Source organism: Drosophila virilis, unplaced genomic scaffold (assembly GCF_030788295.1).
Source record: "Drosophila virilis strain 15010-1051.87 unplaced genomic scaffold, Dvir_AGI_RSII-ME tig00002555, whole genome shotgun sequence".
Taxonomy (NCBI): Eukaryota; Metazoa; Arthropoda; class Insecta; order Diptera; family Drosophilidae; genus Drosophila; species Drosophila virilis.
The window spans coordinates 20,345-46,344 of NW_027212937.1; the positions used below are offsets into that span (position 1 = coordinate 20,345).

A 26,000-nucleotide genomic window follows, 5' to 3' on the forward strand; every position below is an offset into this window, starting at 1 on the left:
TTATTTTATTGTTTAGCATTTAAAAATGCTGATTGGCCGTATTTAATTTGTTAGAATACTTTATTTTATTAGTTTTTGACTTTTTCTCTCCATTGTGGCTTTTATTTAAATTTTTTTTTTTTTTGAGTTTATTTTTAGCATTTAAAAATGCTGATTGGCAGTTTATTTGTTTAAACTTTATTATTTAAATTGTTTGGCACCAGCATTTTATTTTATTTATTTTATTTTATTTAATTTAATTTTAATTTACTGGCAGAAATAAAGGCACTTGTAAGAATTTTTTTAGTTGTTCGTCTGGTTGGCCGACCGGGCGCTGTCCGCAAACACGTCCGCTCGCCACGACCGCCACAGAGAGATTTTTATTGTTGCTCATTTCTACATATAGTTTTGCAAACAGAAATTTTAGAACATTTATGGGAGCACTTAAAACTATGCAACGATCTCCAGTTTGCAAGGTGGAGAGCGACATGACGGGGGAGATACATTTAACATTTAATCTCGACTGACCTACATTTGAACATAACATAACATAACAGACTCTGTTCGATTAACATTATTGTCGTAGGTCAGTTCGCTGGGGGAAATTTATGCACGATCAGTTGGCAATGCTGTCGTGTGAATGGCAAGAATAACATAAGTATCAATTGGGCACGCTAAGTACATGTGAGTGGACAAAAATTTAAATTTTAACAATTTTATGGCTAAATAATCTAATTGATTAATTTATTTTGTATCGCACCGCCTTACGATGCGCTGGCCGCCTGCCTCTGGCCTTGCGGTGGACAATTGGCCTCCACCTGGTACCTGGCCGGCTTATTGTCGCATAAATTTACAATTTGCATTGCGTGATGGCTGCCGCTACCTCTGTTGGAAGTTGCATCGCTTTGGAAGGGCATAACTTCAGCTGCTGGAGCGGATGACTGGCAATGAGCAACACCATCCACACACCCAGGATGCATGGATAGCGGATCGCCGTGTTATCGCGCCTGTTTTTGCCCGAGGGCGGAGTGATTTGCAGCCTGCGCTGCATCATTTTTGCACGTACGGGTGGCGCTGTGTCTGGCCACTCGGCGTCGAGTGGATGACGTTTCGCCGGCTTCCGTGTGTGCTGAGCAGGCCGCTGACGCATTCGCTGGTCCATTTGTGCAGGTAAGTGGATGCATGGCATTTTTTGCAATTTGCATATTTTAAGATTTTTGCATTGCTTGCAGGTACGGCGTCTGCTGGGCTGGATAGATGTCCTCTGGGTAGTCATCCTACGCCTGCATCTTCGTCGCCTCTCCAATTTGGCAGTTTGTGCCATTTTCAGCTGGATTTGGTGGCATTTATTTGCCGTAGTGACCACCGTCGTGCGGTGCGTGTTGTGCAGATGCATGCCCGGCTGGGCATTCTGCTCAATTTGGAGTCGCTGCGTCTGGCCAAGGGAGGCCGTTTTGACCACAATGTCCCATTGCTGGAGAAGCTGCTGCCCCTTAAGGACTGGATGATCAATAAGGGGCTGCTTTTTAGTGCCAAGGGAGTCCAGTGAAGACGCCGTCGACTGATGCTGTTGTGTCTGCCTGTACTCAGGTACAGATTGTGCATTTTGAGCCTCGTGCTTGAGCCCGAAGGTGGGCGTGGCGGCTGCCGTCGGCTGCTGTTGCACGTTCGGCTGCAGATTTGGCGGGCGTTGCTGGTGACCATAGGAGGCATTGTAGGCTCCTATTGACCATCGCTGCTGTGCTTGCTGCCCCCATAGACGAGGCTGCAGATTTTGCGGCTGCTGCTGGTGCCCAAATAAGGGCGTGGTGGATGCCGTCGGCTGCTGTTTCGCCGAATGGAGTTGCTGGTGCTGTGGATGCCCTTCAGGCCGCTGGATAGGCCAATATTGGGTAAGTGAAGTCTGGAATGTATTCAGATTTGAATTAGAGTTTATGTCCGTGGTCGAGTCCGAATTTGTCAGTTTGTATTGTTCTGTCCGACAGTGCTCGCTGCCAGTTAGTGGTTGCTTGGCTTCGTAATTATTACCTAGTTGCATCATACCCTGCAACAGGTTCTCAAGCATAAGTTTTTCGTGCGGGTCCGTATTATCTACGTCCCGTACAAGTTTTTTCTCCAAGACGTTGAAGATATGTTCGACTAGTGGGTCAGCTGGCTGCAGATTGTCAATTTCTAGGTCATCAGTCAGTTGATTTTGTTGCACATTGTGCATGAGTGTCTGTTGAGTAGTTGGTAGTTGAACTTTGTTGTCTTTTGGTGTCCATTCTAAGTTGGACACCTGAGTAGACTGCCAATTAGTTTTGGGCACGCTATATTTATTTTTACTACGCGCTATAGGTGCGCGTAGCAGCGTGTGCCCTCTATATTGTTTGACATATGATTTGCCTTTTTGGCTACGGCTGCGTGGGGGAGTATCATGTTGATTATGAGTAAATAATTCATTTAAAAATTCGATTGCATCCTCAGAGTTGAAATCAAATTCAAACTCCAAGGCTGCTTGCATATCATTATATATATGATTGTTTATTTCGTCGATAGATTCTGTATATTCTAGATAGCGTTTTTTAATATTCGCCTTATTAGTGGGCTGGCCGATAGCCAGTTGTTGATCATTGGCATAATTGCCGATGTTTGCAAAGTTAAACGCAGGTAGCCGATTACCTTGTTTTAAGGGATAGGTTGCGGCTCTGCCTGTTTCTAAATTAGTGACTGTTTGTTTGTTCCGAGAGTTTTTTGTGTACTCCCTCACTCGCTGGCCGTTTATCATAGTGTCTCTTGTATTACTCATTTCGAGTATCATTGGCGTCTGAGGAGCTACTAGCCGTTAAACTAGCTAGCGTCCTAGTGGCTGTTCCGTGCAATTTGGTTGCAGGATATGCATTAATTTTATTTTTGGCCACTATTTTCAAAAGTAGTTCAACTACTTGGTCCAATTTCGTGGTCATTTGCATAATTGCAGCCATGTTGCTATTTAAAGCATCAATGGCTGCATTATTGACCGGCTCTTGGCTTTCTTTTTGTTGCCGTTGCTTATTTTCCTGTTGCTTTTGCTGCTGCTGCTGCTGATGATGACTAGCGCCTGTTGTGTTTGAAGCATTCGCTGCTCCTGTTTGATTTTTCTGGCGCTTTTCCTCTTGTTCCATCTGAAACTTCTTCTGAAACTTGAGTAGGTGTTGCATGGCCGGATTATGCATCCGACCTGTATTGACTCGCCCGCTGGTCACCTGACTATAAGTCATCGTCGAGTTGGCAATGTTGCTTTGCATCTTCTGGTTCTTCTGCTGCTGATGTTGTTGTCGGTCCTGATTGGACACCACGTTTTGCGTTCCATGTTGACGCTTATTGACTGATGGCTGCTTGTGCTCGTGCTGGATGGGCATGACTCGTGCCCGGTTTGCTGATAGCCTAGCTCGCTCATCTTTAAAAGCTTTGCAGCCTTTATAATTGGCTACATGCTGGCCCTGACAATTGGCGCACTTTGAAGGCTCGCCTCTTGTCTTGGAGCATGTCGTGGTCGGGTGTCCTTGTCCGCATTTAAGGCATACAAATGGTCGTCGGCAATAGTTTTTACTATGCCCGTATGCCTGGCAACGGTGGCACTGAACAGGATCAGTGCGCTTCCGCTGCCTCTCCACTTTGATTTCCTGGCTGCCAAGTTGTTTCAATTCCAGTATCTTAGTGTTGTTCTCATTTTTTACTAGCTCAATTTCGAACGTATTGATCGGTTTGGCAGTGAAGCGTTGTTTTATCACGCCCACATACCTAACCTCATGCCCCAATCTTCGCAATTCCATGCGTACCCAGTCGCATGGAGTTGTGTGGTGTAAATGGCGAATAATGATTCTAAATCCGCGCTCATTGCGCATTTGATGGGTGTGCCGGTGAACATTAGAGGCATCAAGCAACGCAATTGTTGCATTGTATGCCTCAATGTCCGCACATTGCACTCTCACACCACCTGTCTGCGTACTTTTAGTAGCAAACTTATTAGCACCCACATTATTTGAGATATCTTTGATAATTCTTTGAATATCATCAATATTGGGCAGGTATATGGTGGGCACCTTGACCCGTTGAGCTAGATTCAGCTGCATTGTCTGGCCAGAGATTACATTTGGATTGCAATCTGTTGCCTCGTCTTCAACTTCCATGATGTCAATGTCATCACTGTCCTCGTTGTTGTTGTCGTTAGCAACGAATGTAGCATTGTTAGTTATGCCAACACTCGTGCCATTATTTGTCTGCGTGCTCTTTCTAGCTTTGGCTGCTGGTATATTATTGTCGCTTGACAGATTGTCCGACACTTTATTGGCTGTATTTGATTTAAAGAAATCAGAATACGAAGGAGTATCCCTGACACTGTCTGCGTTCGTAATATACTCAGCGTATGCTAATAGTAGTGCACGCTTGTCACTCTTATTCGCTGGCATAGTTGGTGAGAATTTGCGCTTAATAGGTCGTTTAATGACCGTATTGGCTTTGGGTGATCCACAGATTCTAGTACCCAACATATCCTCATTTATTGGCAGCGATTGTTGCCCACTCGCCTCCAGTTCATTTTCTGAAACTTGCATAATTTCAGCTGGCATCATTCCCGCATAATTATTAGGAATTAATTGACTAGCCGATGGAGTAGCATCGGCATTATTTTTATTAATTTCCTCCATTTCCTGGCTATGTGTGACACAGATAATTTCTGAGTCAGAATTGGTTGGGCTATCAGCAAGCATGTTGCTATGAACTTGCGCTCTAACAACATGTTGCTGTAGCCCCATACTGTCGCTCTCAACATTTTGTTCGCAGCTCGAGACGAACATGTTGCCATGATCGCTCTCACTACGTTCATAGCTGCTGCTGCTGCTGAATTTGCTCGTGTTCGATGCCGCTCTGCTGCCGACACTCAAACGCTCGATTGGCGCTTCTGCCGACGCAAGCGTCGACAGCGACTGAGCCGTAGAGAGCATTGGCGCTCTCTTGTGCTTCGGCTTCGGCTTTCTCCGTTTCAGCTGGTGTTGGTGTTGTTGCTGCTGCTTGGGTAGCTGGTGCCGTTGCTGGTGTTGAGCTGTAAGCTGCTGCTGCTGATGCTGCAGCTGCAGCTGTATTGGTGCGCCAATGGCGACATTTTCAGCAACAGGTGCCGGGGTATGGGGGGGGGCTATAGCTTTTGTAGCTTTGGATGCAGCAATGGCCGCCGGCTTGGACGCCGCCTTTTCGCGCATTTTTTTCCTTATTTACTTGTCTATGTACTTGCCCTTTTTGCCTTATATACATATCATTATGTATATATTTATGAGTTTTTTTTTTGGCGTAGTTTTCCCTCGCTGTCGTCAGGTATCTCGTCTGTGATGGCTTCTTTTGTTAATGGAATTAACAATATGTTGCTGCTCTGCTGTATATAAGTATATATACAGCACACAAGTTAGGTTTTATATATTTGGTTTTATTTATTTATTTTATTTTATTGTTTAGCATTTAAAAATGCTGATTGGCCGTATTTAATTTGTTAGAATACTTTATTTTATTAGTTTTTGACTTTTTCTCTCCATTGTGGCTTTTATTTAAATTTTTTTTTTTTTTGAGTTTATTTTTAGCATTTAAAAATGCTGATTGGCAGTTTATTTGTTTAAACTTTATTATTTAAATTGTTTGGCACCAGCATTTTATTTTATTTATTTTATTTTATTTAATTTAATTTTAATTTACTGGCAGAAATAAAGGCACTTGTAAAAAATTTTTTAGTTGTTCGTCTGGTTGGCCGACCGGGCGCTGTCCGCAAACACGTCCGCTCGCCACGACCGCCACAGAGAGATTTTTATTGTTGCTCATTTCTACATATAGTTTTGCAAACAGAAATTTTAGAACATTTATGGGAGCACTTAAAACTATGCAACGTTCTCCAGTTTGCAAGGTGGAGAGCGACATGACGGGGGAGATACATTTAACATTTAATCTCGACTGACCTACATTTAAACATAACATAACATAACAGACTCTGTTCGATTAACATTATTGTCGTAGGTCAGTTCGCTGGGGGAAATTTATGCACGATCAGTTGGCAATGCTGTCGTGTGAATGGCAAGAATAACATAAGAAACAAATGGGCACGCTAAGTACATGTGAGTGGACAAGAATTTTAAATTTAACAATTTTATGGCTAAATAATCTAATTAATTAATTTATTTTATATCGCACCGCCTTACGATGCGCTGGCCGCCTGCCTCTGGCCTTGCGGTGGACAATTGGCTTCCACCTGGTACCTGGCCGACTTATTGTCGCATAAATTTGCAATTTGCATTGCGTGATGGCTGCCGCTACCTCTGTTGGAAGTTGCATCGCTTTGGAAGGGCATAACTTCAGCTGCTGGAGCGGATGACTGGCAATGAGCAACACCATCCACACACCCAGGATGCATGGATAGCGGATCGCCGTGTTATCGCGCCTGTTTTTGCCCGAGGGCGGAGTGATATGCAGCCTGCGCTGCATCATTTTTGCACGTACGGGTGGCGCTGTGTCTGGCCACTCGGCGTCGAGTGGATGACGTTTCGCCGGCTTCCGTGTGTGCTGAGCAGGCCGCTGACGCGTTCGCTGGTCCATTTGTGCAGGTAAGTGGATACATGGCATTTTTTGCAATTTGCATATTTTAAGATTTTTGCATTGCTTGCAGGTACGGCGTCTGCTGGGCTGGATAGATGGCCTCTGGGTAGTCATCCTTCGCCTGCATCTTCGTCGCCGCTCCAATTTGGCAGTTTGTGCCATTTTCAGCTGGATTTGGTGGCATTTATTTGCCGTAGTGACCACCATCGTGCGGTGCGTGTTGTGCAGATGCATGCCCGGCTGGGCATTCTGCTCAATTTGGAGTCGCTGCGTCTGGCCAAGGGAGGCCGTTTTGACCACAATGTCCCATTGCTGGAGAAGCTGCTGCCCCTTAAGGACTGGATGATCAATAAGGGGCTGCTTTTTAGTGCCAAGGGAGTCCAGTGAAGACGCCGTCGACTGATGCTGTTGTGTCTGCCTGTACTCAGGTACAGATTGTGCATTTTGAGCCTCGTGCTTGAGCCCGAAGGTGGGCGTGGCGGCTGCCGTCGGCTGCTGTTGCACGTTCGGCTGCAGATTTGGCGGGCGTTGCTGGTGACCATAGGAGGCATTGGAGGCTCCTATTGACCATCGCTGCTGTGCTTGCTGCCCCCATAGACGAGGCTGCAGATTTTGCGGCTGCTGCTGGTGCCCAAATGAGGGCGTGGTGGATGCCGTCGGCTGTTGCTGCGTGCTCAGATGTCCCCATAGGACGGACCGAGGATTTTGCGGCTGCTCCTGGTGTCCATAGGCGGCACTGGAGGCTCGTATTGACCTTTGCTGCTGGTTCTGCTGCTCCCATAGGAGGGGCTGCAGATTTTGCGGCTGCTGCTGGTGACCATAGGCGGCACTGGAGGCTCCTATTGACCATCGCTGCTGTTCTTGCTGCTCCCATGGACGAGGCTGCAGATTTTGCGGCTGCTGCTGGTGACCATAGGCGGCACTGGAGGCTCCAATTGACCATCGCTGCTGTTCTTGCTGCTCCCATAGGAGAGGATGCGGATTTTGCGGCTGCTGCTGGTGACCATAGGCGGCACTGGAGGCTCCTATTGACCATCGCTGCTGTTCTTGCTGCTCCCATGGACGAGGCTGCGGATTTTGCGGCTGCTGCTGATGCCCAAATAAGGGCGTGGTGGATGCCGTCGGCTGCTGCTTCGCCGAATGGAGTTGCTGGTGCTGTGGATGCCCTTCAGGCCGCTGGATAGGCCAATATTGGGTAAGTGAAGTCTGGAATGTATTCAGATTTGAATTAGAGTTTATGTCCGTGGTCGAGTCCGAATTTGTCAGTTTGTATTGTTCTGTCCGACAGTGTTCGCTGTCAGTTAGTGGTTGCTTGGCTTCGTAATTGTTACCTAGTTGCATCATACCCTGCAACAGGTTCTCAAGCATAAGTTTTTCGTGCGGGTCCGTATTATCTACGTCCCGTACAAGTTTTTTCTCCAAGACGTTGAAGATATGTTCGACTAGTGGGTCAGCTGGCTGCAGATTGTCAATTTCTAGGTCATCAGTCAGTTGATTTTGTTGCACATTGTGCATGAGTGTCTGTTGAGTAGTTGGTAGTTGAACTTTGTTGTCTTTTGGTGTCCATTCTAAGTTGGACACCTGAGTAGACTGCCAATTAGTTTTGGGCACGCTATATTTATTTTTACTACGCGCTATAGGTGCGCGTAGCAGCGTGTGCCCTCTATATTGTTTGACATATGATTTGCCTTTTTGGCTACGGCTGCGTGGGGGAGTATCATGTTGATTATGAGTAAATAATTCATTTAAAAATTCGATTGCATCCTCGGAGTTGAAATTAAATTCAAACTCCAAGGCTGCTTGCATATCATTATATATATGATTGTTTATTTCGTCGATAGATTCTGTATATTCTAGATAGCGTTTTTTAATATTCGCCTTATTAGTGGGCTGGCCGATAGCCAGTTGTTGATCATTGGCATAATTGTCGATGTTTGCAAAGTTAAACGCAGGTAGCCGATTACCTTGTTTTAGGGGATAGGTTGCGGCTCTGCCTGTTTCTAAATTAGTGACTGTTTGTTTGTTCCGAGAGTTTTTTGTGTACTCCCTCACTCGCTGGCCGTTTATCATAGTGTCTCTTGTATTACTCATTTCGAGTATCATTGGCGTCTGAGGAGCTACTAGCCGTTAAACTAGCTAGCGTCCTAGTGGCTGTTCCGTGCAATTTGGTTGCAGGATATGCATTAATTTTATTTTTGGCCACTATTTTCAAAAGTAGTTCAACTACTTGGTCCAATTTCGTGGTCATTTGCATAATTGCAGCCATGTTGTTATTTAAAGCATCAATGGCTGCATTATTGACCGGCACTTGGCTTTCTTTTTGTTGCCGTTGCTTATTTTTATGTTGCTTTTGCTGCTGCTGCTGCTGCTGGTGATGACTAGCGCCTGTTGTGTTTGAAGCATTCGCTGCTCCTGTTTGATTTTTCTGGCGCTCTTCCTCTTGTTCCATCTGAAGCTTCTTCTGAAACTTGAGTAGGTGTTGCATGGCCGGATTATGCATCCGACCAGTATTGTCTCGCCCGCTGGTCACCTGACTATAAGTCATCGTCGAGTTGGCAACGTTTCTTTGCATCTTCTGGTTCTTCTGCTGCTGATGTTGTTCACGGTCCTGGTTGGACACCACGTTTTGCGTTCCATGTTGACGCTTATTGACTGATGGCTGCTTGTGCTCGTGCTGGATGGGCATGACTCGTGCCCGGTTTGCTGATAGCCTAGCTCGCTCATCTTTAAAAGCTTTGCAGCCTTTATAATTAGCTACATGCTGGCCCTGACAATTGGCGCACTTTGAAGGCTCGCCTCTTGTCTTGGAGCATGTCGTGGTCGGATGTCCTTGCCCGCATTTAAGGCATACAAATGGTCGTCGGCAATAGTTTTTACTATGCCCGTATGCCTGGCAACGGTGGCACTGAACAGGATCAGTGCGCTTCCGCTGCCTCTCCACTTTGATTTCCTGGCTGCCAAGTTGTTTCAGTTCCAGTATCTTAGTGTTGTTCTCGTTTTTCACTAGCTCAATTTCGAACGTATTGATCGGTTTGGCAGTGAAGCGTTGTTTTATCACGCCCACATACCTAACCTCATGCCCCAATCTTCGCAATTCCATGCGTACCCAGTCGCATGGAGTTGTGTGGTGTAAATGGCGAATAATTATTCTAAATCCGCGCTCATTGCGCATTTGATGGGTGTGCCGGTGAACATTAGAGGCATCAAGCAACGCAATTGTTGCATTGTATGCCTCAATGTCCGCACATTGCACTCTCACACCACCTGTCTGCGTACTTTTAGTAGCAAACTTATTAGCACCCACATTATTTGAGATATCTTTGATAATTCTTTGAATATCATCAATATTGGGCAGGTATATGGTGGGCACCTTGACCCGTTGAGCTAGATTCAGCTGCATTGTCTGGCCAGAGATTACATTTGGATTGCAATCTGTTGCCTCGTCTTCAACTTCCATGATGTCAATGTCATCACTGTCCTCGTTGTTGTTGTCGTTAGCAACGAATGTAGCATTGTTAGTTTTGCCAACATTCGTGCCATTATTTGTCTGCGTGCTCTTTCTAGCTTTGGCTGCTGGTATATTATTGTCGCTTGACAGATTGTCGGATACTTTATTGGCTGTATTTGATTTAAAGAAATCAGAATACGAAGGAGTATCCCTGACACTGTCTGCGTTCGTAATATACTCAGCGTATGCTAATAATAGTGCACGCTTGTCACTCTTATTCGCTGGCATAGTTGGTGAGAATTTGCGCTTAATAGGTCGTTTAATGACCGTATTGGCTTTGGGTGATCCACAGATTCTAGTACCCAACATATCCTCATTTATTGGCAGCGATTGTTGCCCACTCGCCTCTAGTTCATTTTCTGAAACTTGCATAATTTCAGCTGGCATCATTCCCGCATAATTATTAGGAATTAATTGACTAGTCGATGGAGCAGCATCGGCATTATTTTTATTAATTTCCTTCATTTCCTGGCTATGTGTGACACAGATAATTTCTGAGTCAGAATTGGTTGGGCTATCAGCAAGCATGTTGCTATGAACTTGCGCTCTAACAACATGTTGCTGTAGCCCAATACTGTCGCTCTCAACATTTTGTTCGCAGCTCGAGACGAACATGTTGCCATGATCGCTCTCACTACGTTCATAGCTGCTGCTGCTGCTGAATTTGCTCATGTTCGATGCCGCTCTGCTGCCGACACTCAAACGCTCGATTGGCGCTTCTGCCGACGCAAGCGCCGACAGCGACTGAGCCGTAGAGAGCATTGGCGCTCTCTTGTGCTTCGGCTTCGGCTTTCTCCGTTTCAGCTGGCGTTGATGTTGTTGCTGCTGCTTGGGTAGCTGGTGCCGTTGCTGGTGTTGAGCTGTAAGCTGCTGCTGCTGATGCTGCAGCTGCAGCTGTATTGGTGCGCCAATGGCGACATTTTCAGCAACAGGTGCCGGGGTATGGGGGGGGGCTATAGCTTTTGTAGCTTTGGATGCAGCAATGGCCGCCGGCTTGGACGCCGCCTTTTCGCGCATTTTTTCCTTATTTACTTGTCTATGTACTTGCCCTTTTTTGCCTTATATACATATCATTATGTATATATTTATGAGTTTTTTTTTTGGCGTAGTTTTCCCTCGCTGTCGTCAGGTATCTCGTCTGTGATGGCTTCTTTTGTTAATAGAATTAACAATATGTTGCTGCTCTGCTGTATATAAGTATATGTACAGCACACAGGTTAGGTTTTATATATTTAATTTTATTTATTTATTTATTTTATTGTTTAGCATTTAAAAATGCTGATTGGCCGTATTTAATTTATTAGAATACTTTATTTTATTAGTTTTTCACTTTTTCTCTCCATTGTGGCTTTAATTTAATAATTTTTTTTTTTTTTGTTGAGTTTATTTTTAGCATTTAAAAATGCTGATTGGCAGTTTATTTGTTTAAACTTTATTATTTTTAATTGTTTGGCACAAGCATTTTATTTTATTTATTTTATTTTATTTAATTTAATTTTAATTTACTGGCAGAAATAAAGGCACTTGTAAGAATTTTTTTAGTTGTTCGTCTGGTTGGCCGACCGGGCGCTGTCCGCAAACACGTCCGCTCGCCACGACCGCCACAGAGAGATTTTTATTGTTGCTCATTTCTACATATAGTTTTGCAAACAGAAATTTTAGAACATTCATGGGAGCACTTAAAACTATGCAACGATCTCCAGTTTGCAAGGTGGAGAGCGACATGACGGGGGAGATACATTTAACATTTAATCTCGACTGACCTACATTTGGACATAACATAACATAACAGACTCTGCTCGATTAACATTATTGTCGTAGGTCAGTTCGCTGGGGGAAATTTATGCACGATCAGCTGGCAATGCTGTCGTGTGAATGGCAAGAATAACATAAGAAACAAATGGGCACGCTAAGTACATGTGAGTGGACAAGAATTTTAAATTTAACAATTTTATGGCTAAATAATCTAATTAATTAATTTATTTTATATCGCACCGCCTTACGATGCGCTGGCCGCCTGCCTCTGGCCTTGCGGTGGACAATTGGCCTCCACCTGGTACCTGGCCGACTTATTGTCGCATAAATTTGCAATTTGCATTGCGTGATGGCTGCCGCTACATCTGCTGGAAGTTGCATCGCTTTGGAAGGGCATAACTTCAGCTGCTGGAGCGGATGTCTGGCAATGAGCAACACCATCCACACACCCAGGATGCATGGATAGCGGATCGCCGTGTTATCGCGCCTGTTTTTGCCCGAGGGCGGAGTGATATGCAGCCTGCGCTGCATCATTTTTGCACGTACGGGTGGCGCTGTGTCTGGCCACTCGGCGTCGAGTGGATGACGTTTCGCCGGCTTCCGTTTGTGCTGAGCAGGCCGCTGACGCATTCGCTGGTCCATTTGTGCAGGTAAGTGGATACATGGCATTTTTTGCAATTTGCATATTTTAAGATTTTTGCATTGCTTGCAGGTACGGCGTCTGGTGGGCTGGATAGATGGCCTCTGGGTAGTCATCCTTCGCCTGCATCTTCGTCGCCGCTCCAATTTGGCAGTTTGCGCCATTTTCAGCTGGATTTGGTGGCATTTATTTGCCGTAGTGACCACCGTCGTGCGGTGCGTGTTGTGCAGATGCATGCCCGGCTGGGCATTCTGCTCAATTTGGAGTCGCTGCGTCTGGCCAAGGGAGGCCGTTTTGACCACAATGTCCCATTGCTGGAGAAGCTGCTTCCCCTTAAGGACTGGATGATCAATAAGGGGCTGCTTTTTAGTGCCAAGGGAGTCCAGTGAGGACGCCGTCGACTGATGCTGTTGTGTCTGCCTGTACTCAGGTACAGATTGTGCATTTTGAGCCTCGTGCTTGAGCCCGAAGGTGGGCGTGGCGGCTGCCGTCGGCTGCTGTTGCACGTTCGGCTGCAGATTTGGCGGGCGTTGCTGGTGACCATAGGAGGCATTGGAGGCTCCTATTGACCATCGCTGCTGTGCTTGCTGCCCCATAAGGACAGGCTGCGGATTTAGCGGGCGTTGCAGGTGCCCAAATAAGGGCGTAGTGGATGCCGTCGGCTGTTGCTGCGTGCGCAGCTGTTCCCATAGGACGGACCGAGGATTTTGCGGCTGCTGCTGGTGACCATAGGCGGCACTGGAGGCTCCTATTGACCATCGCTGCTGGTTCTGCTGCTCCCATAGGAGAGGCTGCGGATTTTGCGGCTGCTGCTGGTGCCCAGAGGAGGGCATGATGGATGCCATCGGCTGTAGCTGCGGGAGCTGTTGCTCCATTGGAGAAGGCTGCAGGTGAGGCAATTGTGTTTGGAGCTGCTGTTGCTGGCCAAATGAATCCGGTATGTCCACCGTCGACCATAGCTTCTGTAGCTGCTCTGGTACGTAGGCGTGCAGTTGGATTGGCGGATATGGTTGACAGTCTGTAGAGGCTGTCTTGGTGACCGTCAATCGATTTTTTTGTGGCTGCACGCCTATGTATTGGTGCAGCTGTATTGGCTGATTCTTCTGTTGGCCCATGGAGTCCGTTTGGGCCACCATAGACCATTGTCGCTGCAGCTGGTGTCCCCAAAGGTCAGGCTGCTGCAATTTCTGGTCATTTTTGGCCAATGTCGACCACTGTTGCTGGTTCTGATGCCCCCAGATGGCAGTTTGCTGGACTAGTGGATGATGTTGCAGCCCGATGCTCATATTATGCTCAGCAGAGAGCTGCTTATGCTGCTGATGCTGAGCCCAGTGCATGGGCTGGCATATGTATTGGAGTTGGAGATGCTTCTGCTGCTGCCATGTAGGCGGCGGAGTGGGCTGATCTCTAGTGGGATTGTTCTGCAATTTAATAAAATTTTGAATATCATAACAGTCCGTGTTTGTGTCCAGTGTTGTCAGTTTGTTTGTTATTGTCTGTTTGAGGTGAGTAAGTGTTGGTGGCTGCGGTACTTTGTCAGTCAGCAGTTTGTGTTGCACAGAGTGCATTGATGTCTGTTGGGTAGAAGGTAATTGTACTACTTTTGAATTATTTTCAGATGGCAACTTTAAGTTATCCATCTGAGTATCATGCTTGGAATTTTTGGGCACGCTGTGTTTGTTTTTACTACGCGCTATTGATGCGCGTAGCAGCGTGTGCCCTCTGTAATATTTAGCATTTGAGTTGCCTTTTTGGCTACGGCTGAGTGGAGGAGAAACATATTCAGTAGAATACTCTAGTAAGTAATTTGTAGTTTCGATAGCATCCTTGGTGCTAAAATTAAAATAGCTTTCCAAGGCTGCTTGAATGTCATGACTGACGCATTTGCTTAGTAAACAGATAGCTTCTGGGTCCGATAATAGGCATTTTATTATAGTCGCCTTATCTATAGTACGGCTAAAAGCCATTTTTGAGTATATGAATTTTTCGCTGATTTTATCAATATTGAATGCAGTTATCCGATTTGGAGTAAATCTGCTATATTCTGAATTTTTAATGAATTGTATGTTTCGAGAGTTTGTTGTAAGCTCCTTCACTCTATGGCCGTATCTCAGCATATTACTTTTTTTACTCATTTCGAGTATCATTGGCGTCTGAGGAGCTACTAGCCGTTAAACTAGCTAGCGTCCTAGTGGCTGTTCCGTGCAATTTGGTTGCAGGATATGCATTTATATTATTTTTGGCCACTATTTTCAAAAGTAGTTCAACTACTTGGTCCAATTTCGTGGTCATTTGCATAATTGCAGCCATGTTGCTATTTAAAGCATCAATGGCTGCATTATTGACCGGCTCTTGGCTTTCTTTTTGTTGCCGTTGCTTGTTTTTCTGTTGCTTTTGCTGCTGCTGCTGCTGATGATGACTAGCGCCTGTTGTGTTTGAAGCATTCGCTGCTCCTGTTTGATTTTTCTGGCGCTTTTCCTCTTGTTCCATCTGAAGTTTCTTCTGGAACTTTAGGAGGTGTTGCATGGCCGGATTATGCATCCGACCTGTATTGACTCGCCCGCTGGTCACCTGACTATAAGTCATCGTCGAGTTGGCAATGTTGCTTTGCATCTTCTGGTTCTTCTGCTGCTGATGTTGTTCACGGTCCTGATTGGACGCCACGTTTTGCGTTCCATGTTGACGCTTATTGACTGATGGCTGCTTGTGCTCGTGCTGGATGGGCATGACTCGTGCCCGGTTTGCTGATAGCCTAGCTCGCTCATCTTTAAAAGCTTTGCTGCCTTTATAATTGGCTACATGCTGGCCCTGACAATTGGCGCACTTTGAAGGCTCGCCTCTTGCCTTGGAGCATGTCGTGGTCGGGTGTCCTTGTCCGCATTTAAGGCATACAAATGGTCGTCGGCAATAGTTTTTACTATGCCCGTATGCCTGGCAACGGTGGCACTGAACAGGATCAGTGCGCTTCCGCTGCCTCTCCACTTTGATTTCCTGGCTGCCAAGTTGTTTCAATTCCAGTATCTTAGTGTTGTTCTCATTTTTTACTAGCTCAATTTCGAACGTATTGATCGGTTTGGCAGTGAAGCGTTGTTTTATCACGCCCACATACCTAACCTCATGCCCCAATCTTCGCAATTCCATGCGTACCCAGTCGCATGGAGTTGTGTGGTGTAAATGGCGAATAATGATTCTAAATCCGCGCTCATTGCGCATTTGATGGGTGTGCCGGTGAACATTAGAGGCATCAAGCAACGCAATTGTTGCATTGTATGCCTCAATGTCCGCACATTGCACTCTCACACCACCTGTCTGCGTACTTTTAGTAGCAAACTTATTAGCACCCACATTATTTGAGATATCTTTGATAATTCTTTGAATATCATCAATATTGGGCAGGTATATGGTGGGCACCTTGACCCGTTGAGCTAGATTCAGCTGCATTGTCTGACCAGAGATTACATTTGGATTGCAATCTGTTGCCTCATCTTCAACTTCCATGATGTCAATGTCATCACTGTCCTCGTTGTTGTTGTCGTTAGCAACGAATGTAGCATTGTTAGTTTTGCCAACATTCGTGCCATTATTTGTCTGCGTGCTCTTTCTAGCTTTGGCTGCTGGTATATTATTGTCGCTTGACAGATAGTCCGATACTTTATTGGCTGTATTTGATTTAAAGAAATCAGAATACGAAGGAGTATCCCTGACACTGTCTGCGTTCGTAATATACTCAGCGTATGCTAATAGTAGTGCACGCTTGTCACTCTTATTCGCTGGCATAGTTGGTGAGAATTTGCGCTTAATAGGTCGTTTAATGACCGTATTGGCTTTGGGTGATCCACAGATTCTAGTACCCAACATATCCTCATTTATTGGCAGCGATTGTTGCCCACTCGCCTCTAGTTCATTTTCTGAAACTTGCATAATTTCAGCTGGCATCATTCCCGCATAATTATTAGGAATTAATTGACTAGTCGATGGAGCAGCATCGGCATTATTTTTATTAATTTCCTTCATTTCCTGGCTATGTGTGACACAGATAATTTCTGAGTCAGAATTGGTTGGGCTATCAGCAAGCATGTTGCTATGAACTTGCGCTCTAACAACATGTTGCTGTAGCCCCATACTGTCGCTCTCAACATTTTGTTCGCAGCTCGAGACGAACATGTTGCCATGATCGCTCTCACTACGTTCATAGCTGCTGCTGCTGCTGAATTTGCTCGTGTTCGATGCCGCTCTGCTGCCGACACTCAAACGCTCGATTGGCGCCTCTGCCGACGCAAGCGCCGACAGCGACTGAGCCGTAGAGAGCATTGGCGCTCTCTTGTGCTTCGGCTTCGGCTTTCTCCGTTTCAGCTGGCGTTGATGTTGTTGCTGCTGCTTGGGTAGCTGGTGCCGTTGCTGGTGTTGAGCTGTAAGCTGCTGCTGCTGATGCTGCAGCTGCAGCTGTATTGGTGCGCCAATGGCGACATTTTCAGCAACAGGTGCCGGGGTATGGGGGGGGGCTATAGCTTTTGTAGCTTTGGATGCAGCAATGGCCGCCGGCTTGGACGCCGCCTTTTCGCGCATTTTTTCCTTATTTACTTGTCTATGTACTTGCCCTTTTTGCCTTATATACATATCATTATGTATATATTTATGAGTTTTTTTTTTTTTGGCGTAGTTTTCCCTCGCTGTCGTCAGGTATCTCGTCTGTGATGGCTTCTTTTGTTAATAGAATTAACAATATGTTGCTGCTCTGCTGTATATAAGTATATATACAGCACACAAGTTAGGTTTTATATATTTAATTTTATTTATTTATTTATTTTATTGTTTAGCATTTAAAAATGCTGATTGGCCGTATTTAAATAGTTAGAATACTTTATTTTATTAGTTTTTCACTTTTTCACTCCATTGTGGCTTTATTTAATAAATTTTTTTTTTTTTTTTTGTTGAGTTTATTTTTAGCATTTAAAAATGCTGATTGGCAGTTTATTTGTTTAAACTTTATTATTTTAAATTGATTGGCACAAGCATTTTATTTTATTTAATTTAATTTTAATTTACTGGCAGAAATAAAGACACTTGTAAAAGTTTTTTTTTTTAGTTGTTCGTCTGGTTGGCCGACCGGGCGCTGTCCGCAAACACGTCCGCTCGCCACGACCGCCACAGAGAGATTTTTATTGTTGCTCATTTCTACATATAGTTTTGCAAACAGAAATTTTAGAACATTTATGGGAGCACTTAAAACTATGCAACGATCTCCAGTTTGCAAGGTGGAGAGGGACATGGCGGGGGAGATACATTTAACATTTAATCTCGACTGACCTACATTTGAACATAACATAACATAACAGACTCTGTTCGATTAACATTATTGTCGTAGGTCAGTTCGCTGGGGGAAATTTATGCACGATCAGTTGGCAATGCTGTCGTGTGAATGGCAAGAATAACATAAGTATCAATTGGGCACGCTAAGTACATGTGAGTGGACAAAAATTTAAATTTTAACAATTTTATGGCTAAATAATCTAATTAATTAATTTATTTTATATCGCACCGCCTTACGATGCGCTGGCCGCCTGCCTCTGGCCTTGCGGTGGACAATTGGCCTCCACCGGGTACCTGGCCGACTTATTGTCGCATAAATTTGCAATTTGCATTGCGTGATGGCTGCCGCTACATCTGCTGGAAGTTGCATCGCTTTGGAAGGGCATATCTTCAGCTGCTGGAGCGGATGACTGGCAATGAGCAGCACCATCCACACACCCAGGATGCATGGATAGCGGATCGCCGTGTTATCGCGCCTGTTTTTGCCCGAGGGCGGAGTGATATGCAGCCTGCGCTGCATCATTTTTGCACGTACGGGTGGCGCTGTGTCTGGCCACTCGGCGTCGAGTGGATGACGTTTCGCCGGCTTCCGTGTGTGCTGAGCAGGCCGCTGACGCATTCGCTGGTCCATTTGTGCAGGTAAGTGGATACATGGCATTTTTTGCAATTTGCATATTTTAAGATTTTTGCATTGCTTGCAGGTACGGCGTCTGCTGGGCTGGATAGATGGCCTCTGGGTAGTCATCCTTCGCCTGCATCTTCGTCGCCGCTCCAATTTGGCAGTTTGCGCCATTTTCAGCTGGATTTGGTGGCATTTATTTGCCGTAGTGACCACCGTCGTGCGGTGCGTGTTGTGCAGATGCATGCCCGGCTGGGCATTCTGCTCAATTTGGGGTCGCTGCGTCTGGCCAAGGGAGGCCGTTTTGACCACAATGTCCCATTGCTGGAGAAGCTGCTGCCCCTTAAGGACTGGATGATCAATAAGGGGCTGCTTTTTAGTGCCAAGGGAGTCCAGTGAAGACGCCGTCGACTGATGCTGTTGTGTCTGCCTGTACTCAGGTACAGATTGTGCATTTTGAGCCTCGTGCTTGAGCCCGAAGGTGGGCGTGGCGGCTGCCGTCGGCTGCTGTTGCACGTTCGGCTGCAGATTTGGCGGGCGTTGCTGGTGACCATAGGAGGCATTGGAGGCTCCTATTGACCATCGCTGCTGTGCTTGCTGCCCCCATAGACGAGGCTGCAGATTTTGCGGCTGCTGCTGGTGCCCAAATGAGGGCGTGGTGGATGCCGTCGGCTGTTGCTGCGTGCTCAGATGTCCCCATAGGACGGACCGAGGATTTTGCGGCTGCTCCTGGTGTCCATAGGCGGCACTGGAGGCTCGTATTGACCATCGCTGCTGTTCTTGCTGCTCCCATGGACGAGGCTGCAGATTTTGCGGCTGCTGCTGGTGCCCAAATGAGGGCGTGGTGGATGCCGTCGGCTGTTGCTGCATGCTCGGCTGTCCCCATAGCACGGACTGAGGATTTTGCGGCTGCTGCTGGTATCCATAGGAGGCATTGGAGGCTCCTATAGACCACCGCTGCTGTGCTTGCTGCCCCCATAGACGAGGCTGCAGATTTTGCGGCTGCTGCTGGTGCCCAGAGGAGGGCGTGGTGGATGCCGTCGGCTGTTGCTGCATGCTCGGCTGTCCCCATAGCACGGACTGAGGATTTTGCGGCTGCTGCTGGTGACCATAGGCGGCACTGGAGGCTCCAATTGACCAGCGCTGCTGGTTCTGCTGCCCCCATAGGTGAGGCTGCGGATTTTGCGGCTGCTGCTGGTGACCATAGGCGGCACTGGAGGCTCCAATTGGCCATCGCTGCTGGTTCTGCTGTCCCCATAGGAGAGGCTGCGGATTTTGCGGCTGCTGCTGGTGCCCAAATAAGGGCGTGGTGGATGCCGTCGGCTGCTGCTTCGCCGAATGGAGTTGCTGGTGCTGTGGATGCCCTTCCGGCCGCTGGATAGGCCAATATTGGGTAAGTGAAGTCTGGAATGTATTCAGATTTGAATTAGAGTTTATGTCCGTGGTCGAGTCCGAATTTGTCAGTTTGTATTGTTCTGTCCGACAGTGTTCGCTGTCAGTTAGTGGTTGCTTGGCTTCGTAATTATTACCTAGTTGCATCATACCCTGCAACAGGTTCTCAAGCATAAGTTTTTCGTGCGGGTCCGTATTATCTACGTCCCGTACAAGTTTTTTCTCCAAGACGTTGAAGATATGTTCGACTAGTGGGTCAGCTGGCTGCAGATTGTCAATTTCTAGGTCATCAGTCAGTTGATTTTGTTGCACATTGTGCATGAGTGTCTGTTGAGTAGTTGGTAGTTGAACTTTGTTATCTTTTGGTGTCCATTCTAAGTTGGACACCTGAGTAGACTGCCAATTAGTTTTGGGCACGCTATATTTATTTTTACTACGCGCTATAGGTGCGCGTAGCAGCGTGTGCCCTCTATATTGTTTGACATATGATTTGCCTTTTTGGCTACGGCTGCGTGGGGGAGTATCATGTTGATTATGAGTAAATAATTCATTTAAAAATTCGATTGCATCCTCAGAGTTGAAATTAAATTCAAACTCCAAGGCAGCTTGCATATCATTATATATATGATTGTTTATTTCGTCGATAGATTCTGTATATTCTTGATAGCGTTTTTTAATATTCGCCTTATTAGTGGGCTGGCCGATAGCCAGTTGTTGATCATTGGCATAATTGTCGATGTTTGCAAAGTTAAACGCAGGTAGCCGATTACCTTGTTTTAGGGGATAGGTTGCGGCTCTGCCTGTTTCTAAATTAGTGACTGTTTGTTTGTTCCGAGAGTTTTTTGTGTACTCCCTCACTCGCTGGCCGTTTATCATAGTGTCTCTTGTATTACTCATTTCGAGTATCATTGGCGTCTGAGGAGCTACTAGCCGTTAAACTAGCTAGCGTCCTAGTGGCTGTTCCGTGCAATTTGGTTGCAGGATATGCATTAATTTTATTTTTGGCCACTATTTTCAAAAGTAGTTCAACTACTTGGTCCAATTTCGTGGTCATTTGCATAATTGCAGCCATGTTGTTATTTAAAGCATCAATGGCTGCATTATTGACCGGCACTTGGCTTTCTTTTTGTTGTCGTTGCTTATTTTTATGTTGCTTTTGCTGCTGCTGCTGCTGCTGGTGATGACTAGCGCCTGTTGTGTTTGAAGCATTCGCTGCTCCTGTTTGATTTTTCTGGCGCTCTTCCTCTTGTTCCATCTGAAGCTTCTTCTGGAACTTTAGGAGGTGTTGCATGGCCGGATTATGCATCCGACCTGTATTGACTCGCCCGCTGGTCACCTGACTATAAGTCATCGTCGAGTTGGCAATGTTGCTTTGCATCTTCTGGTTCTTCTGCTGCTGATGTTGTTCACGGTCCTGATTGGACGCCACGTTTTGCGTTCCATGTTGACGCTTATTGACTGATGGCTGCTTGTGCTCGTGCTGGATGGGCATGACTCGTGCCCGGTTTGCTGATAGCCTAGCTCGCTCATCTTTAAAAGCTTTGCAGCCTTTATAATTGGCTACATGCTGGCCCTGACAATTGGCGCACTTTGAAGGCTCGCCTCTTGCCTTGGAGCATGTCGTGGTCGGGTGTCCTTGTCCGCATTTAAGGCATACAAATGGTCGTCGGCAATAGTTTTTACTATGCCCGTATGCCTGGCAACGGTGGCACTGAACAGGATCAGTGCGCTTCCGCTGCCTCTCCACTTTGATTTCCTGGCTGCCAAGTTGTTTCAATTCCAGTATCTTAGTGTTGTTCTCATTTTTTACTAGCTCAATTTCGAACGTATTGATCGGTTTGGCAGTGAAGCGTTGTTTTATCACGCCCACATACCTAACCTCATGCCCCAATCTTCGCAATTCCATGCGTACCCAGTCGCATGGAGTAGTGTGGTGTAAATGGCGAATAATGATTCTAAATCCGCGCTCATTGCGCATTTGATGGGTGTGCCGGTGAACATTAGAGGCATCAAGCAACGCAATTGTTGCATTGTATGCCTCAATGTCCGCACATTGCACTCTCACACCACCTGTCTGCGTACTTTTAGTAGCAAACTTATTAGCACCCACATTATTTGAGATATCTTTGATAATTCTTTGAATATCATCAATATTGGGCAGGTATATGGTGGGCACCTTGACCCGTTGAGCTAGATTCAGCTGCATTGTCTGGCCAGAGATTACATTTGGATTGCAATCTGTTGCCTCATCTTCAACTTCCATGATGTCAATGTCATCACTGTCCTCGTTGTTGTTGTCGTTAGCAACGAATGTAGCATTGTTAGTTTTGCCAACATTCGTGCCATTATTTGACTGCGTGCTCTTTCTAGCTTTGGCTGCTGGTATATTATTGTCGCTTGACAGATTGTCGGATACTTTATTGGCTGTATTTGATTTAAAGAAATCAGAATACGAAGGAGTATCCCTGACACTGTCTGCGTTCGTAATATACTCAGCGTATGCTAATAGTAGTGCACGCTTGTCACTCTTATTCGCTGGCATAGTTGGTGAAATTTTGCGCTTAATAGGTCGTTTAATGACCGTATTGGCTTTGGGTGATCCACAGATTCTAGTACCCAACATATCCTCATTTATTGGCAGCGATTGTTGCCCACTCGCCTCCAGTTCATTTTCTGAAACTTGCATAATTTCAGCTGGCATCATTCCCGCATAATTATTAGGAATTAATTGACTAGCCGATGGAGCAGCATCGGCATTATTTTTATTAATTTCCTCCATTTCCTGGCTATGTGTGACACAGATAATTTCTGAGTCAGAATTGGTTGGGCTATCAGCAAGCATGTTGCTATGAACTTGCGCTCTAACAACATGTTGCTGTAGCCCCATACTGTCGCTCTCAACATTTTGTTCGCAGCTCGAGACAAACATGTTGCCATGATCGCTCTCACTACGTTCATAGCTGCTGCTGCTGCTGAATTTGCTCGTGTTCGATGCCGCTCTGCTGTCGACACTCAAACGCTCGATTGGCGCTTCTGCCGACGCAAGCGCCGACAGCGACTGAGCCGTAGAGAGCATTGGCGCTCTCTTGTGCTTCGGCTTCGGCTTTCTCCGTTTCAGCTGGTGTTGGTGTTGTTGCTGCTGCTTGGGTAGCTGGTGCCGTTGCTGGTGTTGAGCTGTAAGCTGCTGCTGCTGATGCTGCAGCTGCAGCTGTATTGGTGCGCCAATGGCGACATTTTCAGCAACAGGTGCCGGGGTATGGGGGGGGGCTATAGCTTTTGTAGCTTTGGATGCAGCAATGGCCGCCGGCTTGGACGCCGCCTTTTCGCGCATTTTTTCCTTATTTACTTGTCTATGTACTTGCCCTTTTTTGCCTTATATACATATCATTATGTATATATTTATGAGTTTTTTTTGGCGTAGTTTTCCCTCGCTGTCGTCAGGTATCTCGTCTGTGATGGCTTCTTTTGTTAATAGAATTAACAATATGTTGCTGCTCTGCTATATATAAGTATATATACAGCACACAAGTTAGGTTTTATATATTTAATTTTATTTATTTATTTTATTTTATTGTTTAGCATTTAAAAATGCTGATTGGCCGTATTTAAATAGTTAGAATACTTTATTTTGTTGGTTTTTCACTTTTTTTCTCTCCATTGTGGCTTTAATTTAATAATTTTTTTTTTTTTTTTTTTTTTTGAGTTTATTTTTAGCATTTAAAAATGCTGATTGGCAGTTTATTTGTTTAAACTTTATTATTTAAATTGTTTGGCACAAGCATTTTATTTTATTTATTTTATTTTATTTAATTTAATTTTAATTTACTGGCAGAAATAAAGGCACTTGTATAATTTTTTTTTAGTTGTTCGTCTGGTTGGCCGACCGGGCGCTGTCCGCAAACACGTCCGCTCGCCACGACCGCCACAGAGAGATTTTTATTGTTGCTCATTTCTACATATAGTTTTGCAAACAGAAATTTTAGAACATTTATGGGAGCACTTAAAACTATGCAACGATCTCCAGTTTGCAAGGTGGAGAGCGACATGACGGGGGAGATACATTTAACATTTAATCTCGACTGACCTACATTTGAACATAACATAACATAACAGACTCTGTTCGATTAACATTATTGTCGTAGGTCAGTTCGCTGGGGGAAATTTATGCACGATCAGCTGGCAATGCTGTCGTGTGAATGGCAAGAATAACATAAGTATCAATTGGGCACGCTAAAGACATGTAAGTGGACAAGAATTTTAAATTTAACAATTTTATGGCTAAATAATCTAATTAATTAATTTATTTTATATCGCACCGCCTTACGATGCGCTGGCCGTCTGCCTCTGGCCTTGCGGTGGACAATTGGCCTCCACCTGGTACCTGGCCGGCTTATTGTCGCATAAATTTGCAATTTGCATTGCGTGATGGCTGCCGCTACCTCTGTTGGAAGTTGCATCGCTTTGGAAGGGCATAACTTCAGCTGCTGGAGCGGATGACTGGCAATGAGCAACACCATCCACACACCCAGGATGCATGGATAGCGGATCGCCGTGTTATCGCGCCTGTTTTTGCCCGAGGGCGGAGTGATATGCAGCCTGCGCTGCATCATTTTTGCACGTACGGGTGGCGCTGTGTCTGGCCACTCGGCGTCGAGTGGATGACGTTTCGCCGGCTTCCGTGTGTGCTGAGCAGGCCGCTGACGCATTCGCTGGTCCATTTGTGCAGGTAAGTGGATGCATGGCATTTTTTGGAATTTGCATTTTTTAACTTTTCTGTTTTTATTGCAGGTACGGCGTCTGCTGGGCTGGATAGATGGCGTCTGGGTAGTCATCCTACGCCTGCATCTTCGTCGCCGCTCCAATTTGGCAGTTTGTGCCATTTTCAGCTGGATTTGGTGGCATTTATTTGCCGTAGTGACCACCGTCAGTGCGGTGCGTGTTGTGCAGATGCATGCCCGGCTGGGCATTCTGCTCAATTTGGGGTCGCTGCGTCTGGCCAAGGGAGGCCGTTTTGACCACAATGTCCCATTGCTGGAGAAGCTGCTGCCCCTTAAGGACTGGATGATCAATAAGGGGCTGCTTTTTAGTGCCAAGGGAGTCCAGTGAGGACGCCGTCGACTGATGCTGTTGTGTCTGCCTGTACTCAGGTACAGATTGTGCATTTTGAGGCTCGCGCTTGAGCCCGTAGGTGGGCGTGGCGGCTGTCGTCGGCTGCTGTTGCACGTTCGGCTGCAGATTTGGCGGGCGTTGCTGGTGACCATAGGAGGCATTGGAGGCTCCTATTGACCATCGCTGCTGTGCTTGCTGCCCCCATAGACGAGGCTGCAGATTTTGCGGCTGCTGCTGGTGCCCAAATGAGGGCGTGGTGGATGCCGTCGGCTGTTGCTGCGTGCTCAGCTGTCCCCATAGGACGGACCGAGGATTTTGCGGCTGCTCCTGGTGTCCATAGGCGGCACTGGAGGCTCGTATTGACCTTTGCTGCTGGCTTCTGCTGCTCCCATAGGAGGGGCTGCAGATTTTGCGGCTGCTGCTGGTGACCATAGGCGGCACTGGAGGCTCCTATTGACCATCGCTGCTGTTCTTGCTGCTCCCATGGACGAGGCTGCAGATTTTGCGGCTGCTGCTGGTGCCCAAATGAGGGCGTGGTGGATGCCGTCGGCTGTTGCTGCATGCTCGGCTGTCCCCATAGCACGGACTGAGGATTTTGCGGCTGCTGCTGGTATCCATAGGAGGCATTGGAGGCTCCTATAGACCACCGCTGCTGTGCTTGCTGCCCCCATAGACGAGGCTGCAGATTTTGCGGCTGCTGCTGGTGCCCAGAGGAGGGCGTGGTGGGTGCCGTCGGCTGTTGCTGCATGCTCGGCTGTCCCCATAGCACGGACTGAGGATTTTGCGGCTGCTGCTGGTGACCATAGGCGGCACTGGAGGCTCCAATTGACCATCGCTGCTGTTCTTGCTGCTCCCATAGGAGAGGCTGCGGATTTTGCGGCTGCTGCTGGTGACCATAGGCGGCACTGGAGGCTCCAATTGACCATCGCTGCTGTTCTTGCTGCTCCCATAGGGGAGGCTGCGGATTTTGCGGCTGCTGCTGGTGACCATAGGCGGCACTGGAGGCTCCTATTGACCATCGCTGCTGGTTCTGCTGCTCCCATAGGAGAGGCTGCGGATTTTGCGGCTGCTGCTGGTGCCCAAATAAGGGCGTG

At 46.4% G+C, this 26,000-nt stretch overlaps 2 protein-coding genes across 2 annotated transcripts; both read right to left on the bottom strand.

The window, feature by feature from the left end:
• Positions 1–585: 585 nt before the first annotated feature.
• On the bottom strand, positions 586–23,128 carry LOC138911746 (uncharacterized). The gene is made up of 18 exons (XM_070211128.1): positions 22,687–23,128; positions 21,908–22,221; positions 20,831–21,277; positions 18,619–19,809; positions 16,601–16,919; positions 15,822–16,135; positions 14,748–15,191; positions 12,680–13,897; positions 10,657–10,975; positions 9,878–10,191; positions 8,801–9,247; positions 7,578–7,779; positions 6,775–7,412; positions 4,757–5,075; positions 3,978–4,291; positions 2,904–3,347; positions 1,261–1,882; positions 586–608 (listed from the first exon to the last, which is right to left on the bottom strand). Exons 1-18 carry the CDS (start codon positions 23,126–23,128, stop codon positions 586–588), a joined length of 8,331 nt encoding a protein of 2,776 aa, XP_070067229.1.
• A 1,571-nt stretch (positions 23,129–24,699) lies between these two features.
• LOC138911747 (uncharacterized) lies at positions 24,700–25,338 on the bottom strand. Its single transcript, XM_070211129.1, has one exon. It carries the CDS (start codon positions 25,336–25,338, stop codon positions 24,700–24,702), a length of 639 nt encoding a protein of 212 aa, XP_070067230.1.
• Between the last annotated feature and the right edge of the window lie 662 nt (positions 25,339–26,000).